Source organism: Coregonus clupeaformis, chromosome 2, assembly GCF_020615455.1.
Source record: "Coregonus clupeaformis isolate EN_2021a chromosome 2, ASM2061545v1, whole genome shotgun sequence".
Classification (NCBI taxonomy): domain Eukaryota; kingdom Metazoa; phylum Chordata; class Actinopteri; order Salmoniformes; family Salmonidae; genus Coregonus; species Coregonus clupeaformis.
The window spans coordinates 16,436,299-16,449,362 of NC_059193.1; the positions used below are offsets into that span (position 1 = coordinate 16,436,299).

Consider the following 13,064-nt stretch of genomic DNA (forward strand, 5'->3'; position numbering starts at 1 on the left):
AAAAAAAAAAAAAAAAAGTGTTGAGAAAAACAAAGAGCAGAAGTAAAATAAAGTGACAGTAGGGAGGCTATATATACAGGGGGGTAACGGTGCAGAGTCATTTCCACCGGTCTAATGCCCATTGCTCCCGAGTGGCGCAGCGGTCTAAGGCACTGCATCTCAGTGCTTGAGGCGTCACTACAGACCCCCTGGTTCGATTCCAGGCTGTATCACAACCGGCCGTGATTGGGAGTCCCATAGGGCGGCTCACAATTGGCCCAGCGTCGTCCGGGTTTGGCCGGTGTAGGCCGTCATTGTAAATAAGAATTTGTTCTTAACTGACTTGCCTAGTTAAATAAAGGTTAAATAAAAAAAGCAAGTCTCTTCTTCTTATTGGTATCCTTTAGTAGTGGTTTCTTTGCAGCAATTCATCAATGAAGGCCTGATTCACGCAGTCTCCTCTGAACAGTTGATGTTGAGATGTATCTGTTACTTGAACTCCGTGAAGCATTTATTTGGGCTGCAATCTGAGGTGCAGTTAACTCTAATGAACTTATCCTCTGCAGCAGAGGTAACTGGTTCTTCCTTTCCTGTGGCGGTCCTCATGAGAGCTAGTTTTCATCATAGCGCTTGATGGTTTTTGGACTGCACTTGAAGAAACGTTCAAAGTTCTTGAAATGTTCCGGATTGACTGACCTTCATGTCTTAAAGTAATGATGGACTGTCGTTTCTCTTTGCATATTTGAGCTGTTCTTGCCATAATATGGACTTGGTCTTTTACCAAATAGGGCTGTCTTCTGTATACCACCCCTACCTTGTCACAACACAACTGATTGGCTCAAACGCATTAAGAAGGAAAGAAATTCCACAAATTAACTTTTAACAAGGCACACCTATTAATTGAAATGCATTCCAGGTGACTACCTCATGAAGCTGGTTGAGAGAATGCCAAGAGTGTGCAAAGCTGTCATCAAGGCAAAGGGTGGCTACTTTGAAGAATCTCAAATATGTTATTTCATAGTTTTGATGTCTTCACTATTATTCTACAATGTAGAAAATTGTAAAAAATAAAATAAAAAGAAAAACCCTTGAATGAGTAGGTGCGTCCAAACTTTTGACTGGTCCTGTATATTCTATTGTAACCAAGTAAAGGAGGTTTCTTTCTAACCTTTCTTATAGATGGCGTCACAACCCTTCCCCATCTTGTCCTTGTTGTTGGCATCTCCCTCCGTGTAAAGGAAGACTCGGGCCTGGTAGGTCCAGGCGAAGTCCTTAGAACCAAAGAACTGAACGGGGAACTCCCCCACCTCGTGTTTCATACGGAGGATCTTCTCTGGGACGTTCTTAGGAAGACACACCTCCGCAGGCCACCACCTGAACAAAGGAGAGGAGATACAGATTTTACATTATACATTGACTAAACACATTATGAACACCTGCTCCTTCCACGACATAGACTGACCAGGTGAATGAAGGTGAAAGCTATGATCCCTTATTGATGTCACTTGTTAAATCCACTTCAAATCAGTGTAGATGAAGGGGAGGAGACAGGTTAAAGAAGGATTTTTAAGCCTTGAGACAATTGAGACATTGATTGTGTATGTGTGCCATTGAGGGTGAATGGGCAAGAAAAAAAGATTGAAGTGCCTTTGAACAGGGTATGGTAGTAGATGCCAGGCACACCGGTTTGTGTCAAGAACTGCAATGCTGTTGGGTTTTTCAGGCTCAACAGTTTCCCGTGTTTATCAAGAAAGGTCCACCACCCAAAGGACATCCAGCCGACTTCACACAACTGTGGGAAGCATTGGCGTCAACATGGGCCAGCATCCCTGTGGAACGCTTTCGACACCTTGTAGAGTCCAAGCGTGATTCATCACTCCAGAGAACGTGTTTCCACTGCTCCAGAGTCCAATGGTGGCGAGCTTTACACCACTCCAGCCGACGCTTGGCATTGCGCATGTTGATCTTAGGCTTGTGTGCGGCTGCTCGGATATGGAAACCCACTTCATGAAGAACCCGACGAACAGTTATTGTGCTGACGTTTCTTCCAGAGGCAGTTTGGATCTCGGTAGTGAGTGTTGCAACCGAGGACAAACAATTTTTACGGGCTACGCGCTTCAGCACTCGGCGGTCCCGTTCTGTGAGCTGGTGTGGCCTACCAGGCTGAGCCGTTGTTGCTCCTAGACGTTTCCACTTCACAATTACAGCACTTACAGTTGACCGGGGCATCTCTAGTAGGGCAGAATTTTGACAAACTGACTTGTTGGAAAGGTGGCAGCCGGCCGCGACCGGGATACCCATGGGGCGGCGCACAATTGGCCCAGTGTCGTCCAGGTTAGGGGAGGGTTTGGCCGGCAGGGATGTTCTTGTCCCGTCGCACACTAGCGACTCCTGTGGCAGCCCGGGCGCAGTGCACGCTGACACGGTCGCCAGGTGTTTCCTCCGACACATTGGTGAGGCTGGCTTCCGGGTTAAGCGGGCATTGTGTCAAGAAGCAATGCGGCTCGGTTGGGTTGTGTTTCGGAGGACGCACGGCTCTCGACCTTCGCGTCTCCCGAGTCCGTACGGGAGTTGCAGTCATGGGACAAGACTGTAACTACCAATTGGATTCCACGAAATTGGGGCGAAAAGGGGGTAATATTTTTTTAATAATAATAACTGCCTTGTTGGAAAGGTGGCATCCTATGACAGTGCCATGTTGAAAGTCACTGAGCTCTTCAGTACGGGCCATTCTACTGCCAATGTTTGTCTATGGAGATTGCATGGCTGTGTGCTCGATTCTATACACCTGTCAGCAACGGGTGTGGCTGAAATAGCCAAATCCACTGATTTGAAGGGGTGTCCACATACTGCTGTATACAGTTGAAGTCGGAAGTTTACATGCACTTAGGTTGGAGTCATTAAAACTCGTTTTTCAACCCCTTCACAAATTTCTTGTTAACAAACTATAGTTTTGGCAAGTTGGTTAGGACATCTACTTTGTGCATGACATAAGTAATATTTCCAACAATTGTTTACAGACAGATTATTTCACTGTATCACAATTCCAGTGGGTCAGAAGTTTACATACACTAAGTTGACTGTGCCTTTAAACAGCTTGGAAAATTCCAGAAAATGATGTCATGGCTTTAGAAGCTTCTGATAGGCTAATTGACATCGTTTGAGTCAATTGGAGGTGTACCTATGAATGTATTTCAAGGCCTACCTTCAAACTCAGTGCCTCTTTGCTTGACATCATGGGAAAATCAAAAGAAATCAGCCAAGACCTCAGAAAAACAATTGTAGACCTCCACAAGTCTGGTTCATCCTTGGGAGCAATTTCCAAACGCCTGAAGGTACCACGTTCATCTGTACAAACAATAGTACGCAAGTATAAACACCATGGGACCACGCAGCCGTCATACCGCTAAGGAAGGAGACGCGTTGTCTCCTAGAGATGAACGTACTTTGGTGCAAATCAATCCCAGAACAACAGCAAAGGACCTTGTGAAGATGCTGGCGAAAACAGGTACAAAAGTACCTATATCCACAGTAAAACGAGTCCTATATCGACATAACCTGAAAGGCCGCTCAGCAAGGAAGAAGCCACTGCTCCAAAACCGCCATAAAAAAGACAGACTACGGTTTGAAACTGCAGATGGGGACAAAGATTGTACTTTTTGGAGAAATGTCCTCTGGTCTGATGAAACAGAAATAGAACTGTTTGGCCATAATGACCATCGTTATGTTTGGAGGAAAAAGGGAAACGCTTGCAAGCCGAAGAACACCATCCCAACTGTGAAGCACAGGGGTGGCAGCATCATGCTGTGGGGGTGCTTTGCTGCAGGAGGGACTGGTGCAATTCACAAATAAGATGGCATCATGAGGAAGGAAAATTAAGTGGATATATTGAAGCAACATCTCAAGACATCAGTCAGGAAGTTAAAGCTTGGTTGCAAATGGGTCTTCCAAATGGACAATGACCCTAAGCATACTTCCAAAGTTGTGGCAAAATGGCTTAAGGACAACAAAGTCAAGGTATTGGAGTGGCCATCATAAAGCCCTGACCTCAATCCTATAGAAAATATGTGGGCAGAACTGAAAAAGCGTGTGCGAGCAAGGAGGCCTACAAACCTGACCCAGTTACACCAGCTCTGTCAGGGGGAATGGGCCAAAATTCACCCAACTTATTGTGGAAGCTTGTGGAAGGCTACCCGAAACGTTTGACCCAAGTTAAACAATTTAAAGGCAATGCTACCAAATACTAACTTCTGACCCACTGGTAATGTGATGAAATAAATCAAAGCTGAAATAAATAATTCTCTCTACTATCATTCTGACATTTCACATTCTTAAAATAAAGTGGTGATCCTAACTGACCTAAGACAGGGAATTTTTAGTAGGATTACATTTTTACATTTGAGATTTTAGTCATTTAGCAGACGCTCTTATCCAGAGCGACTTACAGTTAAGTGAGTGCATACATTTTCATACTGGCCCCCCCGTGGGAAACGAACCCACAACCCTGGCGTTGCAAGCGCCATGCTCTACCAACTGAGCTACAGGGATTGTGAAAAACGGAGTTTAAATGTATTTGGCTAAGGTGTATGTAAACTTCCGACTTCAACTGTATATAGTGTGTATGGGCTGCATGATGCGACTAAAGGCTATTGACGATTTGAGAAAGTAGCAAAGAAAGCTCGCTCTCTGTCCCTTGCATCAGGCTGCACAGCTGTTCTCTCATCAAGTTATCATATTTTCACTATTCTCAATTTAATCTCCTCATAATATGCGGTAATAATAATAATAATACAATATAACAATCATTATTTTAATTTAATTGTATAACAATCATTATTTTAATTCAGGCATTTTTTAGGGGGCTTGGGCTCATAGGCCTATGCATAAACTCGAATATGCATATGAGTGCTTTGAATTAATCATCACCGTAGAAAGCGTTAGTCCTTGTGGATGTTGTTTCAAAGCCTGTTTTTCCACTCAGTTTCAACCTGTTGTTGAGCTTCTTTCTTCAAAATCAATCCCAGTGAGGTGAGTTTTAAAAGCAAGATACTGTTTTGATGATTAGTGTCTGATGTGATTTTTGATTGCATTTGCATTGATGTCAGAGGGACAACAGAGTCCTGAGTGCCATTAGGACCTGATGGTCATTAGCAAGTTAGGTACTACCAACGCATGTCTAGAGATTACCGTGAATCAATGGTCACGTAGAATTTTACTGCGGTCATGACTCATGACTGCCGGTGTGGTGGCAATTGGGGCTGTGGTAACTATGATTAGAAAAAGTCGTACAAAAAAAAAGGCTTTGTTTCTTGCCTTATGCTGGGCATCATTCACAAGTGATACTATATAATTCACAAGTGATAGGCTAATTTTGTCACCCATCAGACTATTCTTGATTTAATCTTGTCTTTACATACACTACCGTTCAAAAGTTTGGGGTCACTTAGAAATGTCTTTGTTTTCGAAAGAAAAGCATTTTTTTTGTCCATTAAAATTACACAAAATTGATCAGAAATACAGTATAGACATTGTTAATGTTGTAAATGGCTATTGTAGCTGGAAACGGCTGATTTTAATGGAGGACGCACGGCTCTCGACCTTCAGCAACCATCAGTCCTGTGTTCCAATGGCACGTTGTGTTTGCTAATCCAAGTTAATCATTTTAAAAGGCTAATTGATCATTAGAAAACCCTTTTGCAATTATGTTAGCACAGCTGAAAACTGTTGGGCTGATTAAAGAAGCCCATCTTAATCTTTTCTTTTTATTGTCCAGTCTGAGATATGGCTTTTTCTTTGCAACTCCGCATAGAAGGTCAGCATCCCGGAGTCGCCTCTTCACTGTTGAGACTGTAGTTTTGCGGGTACCATTTAATGAAGCTGCCAGTTGAGGACCTGTGAGGCGTCTGTTTCTCAAACTAGACACTCATGTATTTGTCCTCTTGCTCAGTTGTGCACCAGGGCCTCCCACTGCTCTTTCTATTCTGGTTAGAGCCAATTTGCGCTGTTCTGTGAAGGGAGTAGTACACAGCGTTGTATGAGATCTTCCGTTTCTTGGCAATTTCTCGCATGCAATAGCCTTCTTTTCTCAGAACAAGAATAGACTAACGAGTTTCAGAAGAAAGTTATTTGTTTCTGGCCATTTTGAGCCTGTAATCGAACCCACAATCGCTGATGCTCCAGATACTCAGCTAGTCTCATGGCGGCCAGTTATTATTGCTTCTTTAAAATCAGCCCAACAGTTTTCAGCTGTGCTAACATAATTGCAAAAGGGTTAAGATTTTCGATTACATTTGCATTGATGTCAGAGTGATTAGAGGGACAAAGGAGAGCTGAGTACCAGGCAGTTAGCAAGTTTGGTAGGCTACTAATGACCAGCAGCAGCATCAGAGCTTGGAGAAGCCTAATTACCGTGACTAAACGGTCACGTGGAATATGACTGCCTTCATGACTCGTGACCGCCGGTGTGGCGGTAATACGATCACCGTAACAGTAATAGCGGCAACTCAATATTAGAAAAGGTGTTCCTAATGTTTGGTATACTCAGTGTAGATGCAGATTATACACACAGAGATTCTGATCAATAACAATATGACTGGGTTTCAGGTACTGCTCTTGAGCTATTATTTTTTTTATATGTTGACACGGGCGAAAAGTATCACTGAGTTGGTTCTGCCCAAAAGCATGGATATTATTTCTAAAAGACCAGTGTTTCTTACTTGTATCTTCCCACTTTAACCCAGAGGATGTCCTTGAAGTGTGGTTTCTTCCCGGCCTTGCAGTCGTTGCAGAACCAGCTCCCCTCGGGCATCTCGATGTTCAGACACTCTCGGTGGAAGGCAGCAGGACAGGACTCGCAGCACAGCAGACTGCCCCCTGCAGGGAGACAGGAGGAGGTGCAGCTCAGACACCAAGTCAACCAGATCTGACCCAATGACCTCAGGATGGGAGGCTGAATGCTTCATTTCACTTTATGTTTCACTTCAACCTTTTTACTCTGTGAGGAGCGAGCGTAGGTAGGGCTGTGGCAGTCACGAAATTTCGTCAGCAGGTGATTGTCAAGCAAATAACTGCCGGTCTCACGGTAACTGACCGTTAATTAACATAAACACATTTAGCATCTCCTGGCTTCCACACATAGCCTACAAGCCACTGATGCTGACCTTTGGAACATCAACATTTTAAAAAGTCTAATAAATCCATGTAATATAGCCTACACCATCACAATAAATCCATTATTTATTTTAGACAGATCTACAGAAACATGATATGAAGAAAATGTAGTCTATTTCAGAAGAACATAATAGCATACTCTGAGTTGTCCTTATGTTAGGTCCTGATGTGGCTATTCCAAATGGCTGTGGGCTACACTAGTTCATTTAGCAGACAAGATTTGCTTAGAATTCCGTGGCATTATTTTATAGTATGAATTGAAACAGGTACTCCTATATGCTTAATTTAGAGTTATTAATGTAACTTTAGTTGTTCTACAAACGTTGGGCTATATGTTTTGATTTTTAATACATTGTAAGGCTGCATGATGCGACTCTAATGATGATTTGAGAAAAGTCGCTTGAAAGGCATGAGCTCTGCTTTGTTTTTTGCGCAGGCTGTACACACTCCAAGTCACTCATTCACAATTTGACAAGCACTTGAAAAAAAGCTAGAATTTAATGGCGGCATCACTTTTGTGTGGCCGTAATGCACCCTAAAAAGATCCATGCCTTTTGCGGCCAGTGGCCGTTGTGCCCTTCTCCCTGAGTGCTGCGCACTCCATCACGTGATCGGGTCTTTCTCACAGGCTACAAGTGAAGACAGACACATCGGGGACGCAACTGCGTACGTCCTTATCCAATTCCAAGGTGCATATTGAAGATATTGGAAGAACTGTCCACATGTACTTTTCGTCAGCCGACAAGATGAGTAGGCCTAACGAACAGCAAAAGCACTGGCCTATGTCAATCTACTATCCCCCATAGTACAAAGGTTAACCTATTCCATTCTGCGTGAGAAATAAATATTCCAAACATAGTCTGGAACAGTTGTGGGACGTGATAGATCCCAAATTAATACAACCACTATCATCAAAAAACATTTTTTACACAATGAGGCTGACGCAACAGATCAGAACGTTTAGCTTAAAATGTTGATAAACTATTAGGCTATTTCTTCACATTATAAGAGCAGCAATGCGCACACGGCAGTAGGCTATAAGCGCAAATGTTCCATTAGCAGGAAAACACCATTATCAAAAGTGACCGCAAATGCAATTATGCATGTAATGCTTTTATTATAAAGGTCATTTTTATGGTGAAAATCTTCCCCAAACTTGAAACTCACGCGCTGCTTATGTATGCCAGTTAGGCTCTACACCCCTTGTAAAGCGGATTAATGTGCTTAATTTTAAGAAGTTATTTGGCCACTTTAGTTGTAATACAAACCTTATCAAAACATATAGGCCTATGGATTAGGCTACATGAGGTGTGCGACTATGATTCAAACAAGTCGCAAAAAAAAGGCATAGTTTCTTATGCTGGGCATCATTCACAAGTGATATATAATTCACAAGTGATAAGCTAATATTGTCACCCATCAGACTATTCTTGATTTAATCTTGTCTTTACATATACTAAATAATATACTGTATGTGTGGAATTTGTTTTGATTTAGAATGGACCGTTACCATGCACCTGTATCGAAACAGGGGCAGCGGGAAACAATACATGTAATCTATGCACTTAAATAGTGAATGGAGGACGCTATTCCTCGTGGTTTATTTTCATGCCAGCCAGGTAGGCTATACTCCTGTCGTAAATAAACTCAGAAAAAAAAGAAACGTCCCTTTTTCAGGACTTTCAAAGATAATTAGTAAAAATCCAAATTACTTCACAGATCTTCATTGTAAAGGGTTTAAACACTGTTTCCCATGCTTGTTCAATAAACCATAAACAACTAATGAACATGCATCTGTGGAACGGTCGTTAAGACAAACCATAGACAATTAATGAACATGCACCTGTGGAACGGTTGTTAAGACACTAACAGCTTACTGACAGTAGGCAATTACAGGTCACAGTTATGAAAACTTAGGACACTAAAGAGGCCTTTCTACTGACTCTGAAAAACACCAAAAGAAAGATGCCCAGGGTTCCTGCTCATCTGCGTGAACGTGCCTTAGGCATGCTGCAAGGAGGCATGAGGACTGCAGATGTGGCCAGGGCAATAAATTGCAATGTCCGTATTGTGAGACGCCTAAGACAGCGCTACAGGGAGACGGGACGGACAGCTGATCGTCCTCACAGTGGCAGACCACGTGTAACAACACCTGCACAGGATCGGTACATCCAAACATCACACCTGTGGGACAGGTACAGGATGGCAACAACAACTGCCCGAGTTACACCAGGAAAGCACAATCCCTCCATCAGTGCTCAGACTGTCCGCAATAGGCTGAGAGAGGCTGGACTGAGGGCTTGTAGGCCTGTTGTAAGGCAGGTCCTCACCAGACATCACCGGCAACAACGTCGCCTATGGGCACAAACCCACTGTCGCTGGACCAGACAGGACTGGCAAAAAGTGCTCTTCACTGACGAGTCGCGGTTTTGTCTCACCAGGGGTGATGGTCGGATTTGCGTTTATCGTCGAAGGAATGCGCGTTACACCGAGGATCGATTTGGAGGGTCCGTCATGGTCTGGGGCGGTGTGTCACAGCATCATCAGACTGAGCTTGTTGTCATTGCAGGCAATCTCAACGTTGTGCGTTACAGGGAAGACATCCTCCTCCCTCATGTGGTACCCTTCCTGCAGGCTCATCCTGACATGACCCTCCAGCATGACAATGCCACCAGCCATACTGCTCGTTCTGGACGTGATTTCCTGCAAGACAGGAATGTCAGTGTTCTGCCATGGCCAGCGAAGAGCCCGGATCTCCATCCCATTGAGCACGTCTGGGACCTGTTGGATCAGAGGGTGAGGGCTAGGGCCATTCCCCCCAGAAATGTCCGGGAACTTGCAGGTGCCTTGGTGGAAGAGTGGGGTAACATCTCACAGCAAGAACTGGCAAATCTGGTGCAGTCCATGAGGAGGAGATGCACTGCAGTACTTAATGCAGCTGGTGGCCACACCAGATACTGACTGTTACTTTGATTTTGACCCCCCCCCTTTGTTCAGGGACACATTATCCCATTTCTGTTAGTCACATGTCTGTGGAACTTGTTCAGTTTATGTCTCAGTTGTTGAATCTTGTTATGTTCATACAAATATTTACACATGTTAAGTTTGCTGAAAATAAATGCAGTTGACAGTGAGAGGACGTTTCTTTTTTTGCTGAGTTTATAAGCAATGTGCTTAATATTAGGAAAGTTGAGAAATAAATATAGTAGGCCTAGCCTATAGAAAGCTGATGGGATCCTCATCTTTTTAATAGAGGCCATCACTCTGTTTTCTCACGCAATTGCACAGCCTATTGAAATGTTGCGCAACATGAGCTCATGGGCTCTCGTGAAGTGTTTGATTAGATTTTCAAATACATTTGCATTGATGTCAGAGTGATTAGAGGGACAATAGAGTGCTGAGTACCAGGCAGTTAGCAAGTTTGGTAGGCTACTAATGACCAGCAGCAGCATCAGAGCTTGGAGAAGCATAATTACTATGACTAAACGGTCACGTGGAATTTGACTGCCTTCATGACTCGTGACCGCCGGTAATATGGTCACCCCAACAGTCCTAAGCATAGGTCATCCACATATTACTCCACCACACTCCTACTCAAATTATTACTCCACCACACTCCTACTCAAATTATTACTCCACCACACTCCTACTCAAATTATTACTCCACCTCTAATAATAATACCACCACATTTGTATAATGGACTCTGCAAGACTGACAACACTCAACCAATCAACCCACCAATCAATAACCAACAGCAACCCAACCAGTCACCAACCTTCTGAGCAGACGAAGCACCAGCTGACGTTGATGTGTTCGTGGTTCTTGTAGTTCTTGCGGGGGGTGAAGTGGTTGGGACACAGGAAGCTGTTGTTGGCCAGGACTACGCTGCCCGCCGCCATGCAGTAGTCGTTAGCGTGGTACGCCACAGGGCAGCGCACGCAGCGGGTCAGACGACCTAGAGGAGGGAACACAGGTCAAAAACAACACACACACACACACACACCAAAACATCTCCACAGCCATGTTAGAAACTAGGATCCCATCCCAGACAAACAGAGAATCTGCAGTGATGTTTGTAGCTAATCTTAGTCCTCCAATCACATTACAGGTTTTCAGCCCTACTTGTTATGTTTCAATTCTACTGTAGCAATCGGTTTTCCATCCCATAAAAAGAAATCACACAACTCTACTCTAATCGTGTCACTTCCAATTCCAAACAAAACCTATAGCCTAGGTCTATTTCTATTCTGCCAGGGGTGAAAGTAAGGCGGTCCGGTCCGGTCCGGTGTCCCTGCACCGTACCAGTAAAACATGAGCCTATCACAATAATTCAAACAAAATGTCAAGAACCGTCGGCTATTACACCATTTCCTATCATTACTGCATGTCAGAGGCGTGACAAATGGGCGAATGGCCTTGAAAACGGGTGGTAAAGCCTACGCTCCAAAATGTGATGTGGTTCGACGAGATCACGGACAGTTTGCCAAGGCAGAGATGAGTGGCTCGACACAGAGACGCGCGCAGACAGCTGTAGACGCAGAAATTCTGGCCTAATGACAATCGCCAAATGTCATTACACTTTTTTGGTGTTTTGTGTAACAGATGTCTCTTTCCTTTCACCACTGTTTGGAGGCTGGGATATGTTTCTAGTGGATGAATGTGTGCAGGTAGCCTGGTAAAGGAGCCTTCTGAAGTGATTGTTTGACAATCAGATGAAAACATCATGACTGGTTGTGTTTATGCCACAATAAAAAGGTAATCCATTTGACTAGTTAAATTACTAATCTTTACGACTAGGCCCACAGAGATCCTATTGAATTAATAGTGCACAAATGTTGGTGCACTCGTGCACATATAGGAGGTCTCGTACCGGGAAGAAATGAATTCTACTTTACCCCTGGTTCTATCAAAGCAGAGTGGAAGTGGAACCTACTTTTGGAATTGCAGGGGTTGAGGGGGTTGGTGATGTGGCAGGACAGACAGACGTGGAGGGAGCAGCGAACCCCTTTATTCTGGTGCTGGGTGGGTGTGTGTTTCAGGATACACTCGTTGTGGTAGAACTTCCCACAGACAGGCACCATGCACCTCTTCACACCGTCACCAGACTTCTTACACACAAAGCACGTGTGGACCCCTGCAACGGAAAGGATACACTCTTAGCTTTGTGATACACCAAAGCAGCTTACATACATTGTGGGTATAGATACAGAGTACCTCTGTCAGATGCAGAGACATGCTCTATGAGCATGGCAGTATCACTGTACAGGTGTAAGACCTTAGTAACACAGTGTTAAGTCAAGGTGAATATGTATATAGGTGAGGCTGCACCAGGTGTAAATGGCTCCTGTAAGATTAGAATGGTGCCAGGCAGCCTTACCTGTTTTGGATAAGAGCGTCTGCTAAATGACACAAATGTACAGTGGGGGAAAAAAAGTATTTAGTCAGCCACCAATTGTGCAAGTTCTCCCACTTAGAAAGATGAGAGAGGCCTGTCATTTTCATCATAGGTACACATCAACTATGACAGACAAAATGAGATTTTTTTCTCTCCAGAAAATCACATTGTAGGATTTTTAATGAATTTATTTGCAAATTATGGTGGAAAATAAGTATTTGGTCAATAACAAAAGTTTCTCAATACTTTGTTATATACCCTTTGTTGGCAATGACACAGGTCAAACGTTTTCTGTAAGTCTTCACAAGGTTTTCACACACTGTTGCTGGTATTTTGGCCCATTCCTCCATGCAGATCTCCTCTAGAGCAGTGATGTTTTGGGGCTGTCGCTGGGCAACACGGACTTTCAACTCCCTCCAAAGATGTTCTATGGGGTTGAGATCTGGAGACTGGCTAGGCCACTCCAGGACCTTGAAATGCTTCTTACGAAGCCACTCCTTCGTTGCCCGGGCGGTGTGT

The 13,064-nt window shown here is 43.9% G+C and overlaps 1 protein-coding gene across 1 annotated transcript in view; it reads right to left on the reverse strand.

Annotated features, from left to right (window-relative positions):
- Nucleotides 1–13,064, reverse strand: part of LOC121530909 (histone-lysine N-methyltransferase, H3 lysine-36 specific-like) — a 44,595-nt gene that overhangs the window by 17,070 nt on the left and 14,461 nt on the right. The window contains exons 11-14 of the mRNA XM_045226719.1: nucleotides 12,084–12,284; nucleotides 10,926–11,105; nucleotides 6,696–6,852; nucleotides 1,148–1,353 (exon numbers count right to left, since the gene is read on the reverse strand). Of these exons, the coding sequence (XP_045082654.1) occupies nucleotides 1,148–1,353; nucleotides 6,696–6,852; nucleotides 10,926–11,105; nucleotides 12,084–12,284 (744 nt within the window). The remainder of the gene's footprint in view (nucleotides 1–1,147; nucleotides 1,354–6,695; nucleotides 6,853–10,925; nucleotides 11,106–12,083; nucleotides 12,285–13,064) is intronic.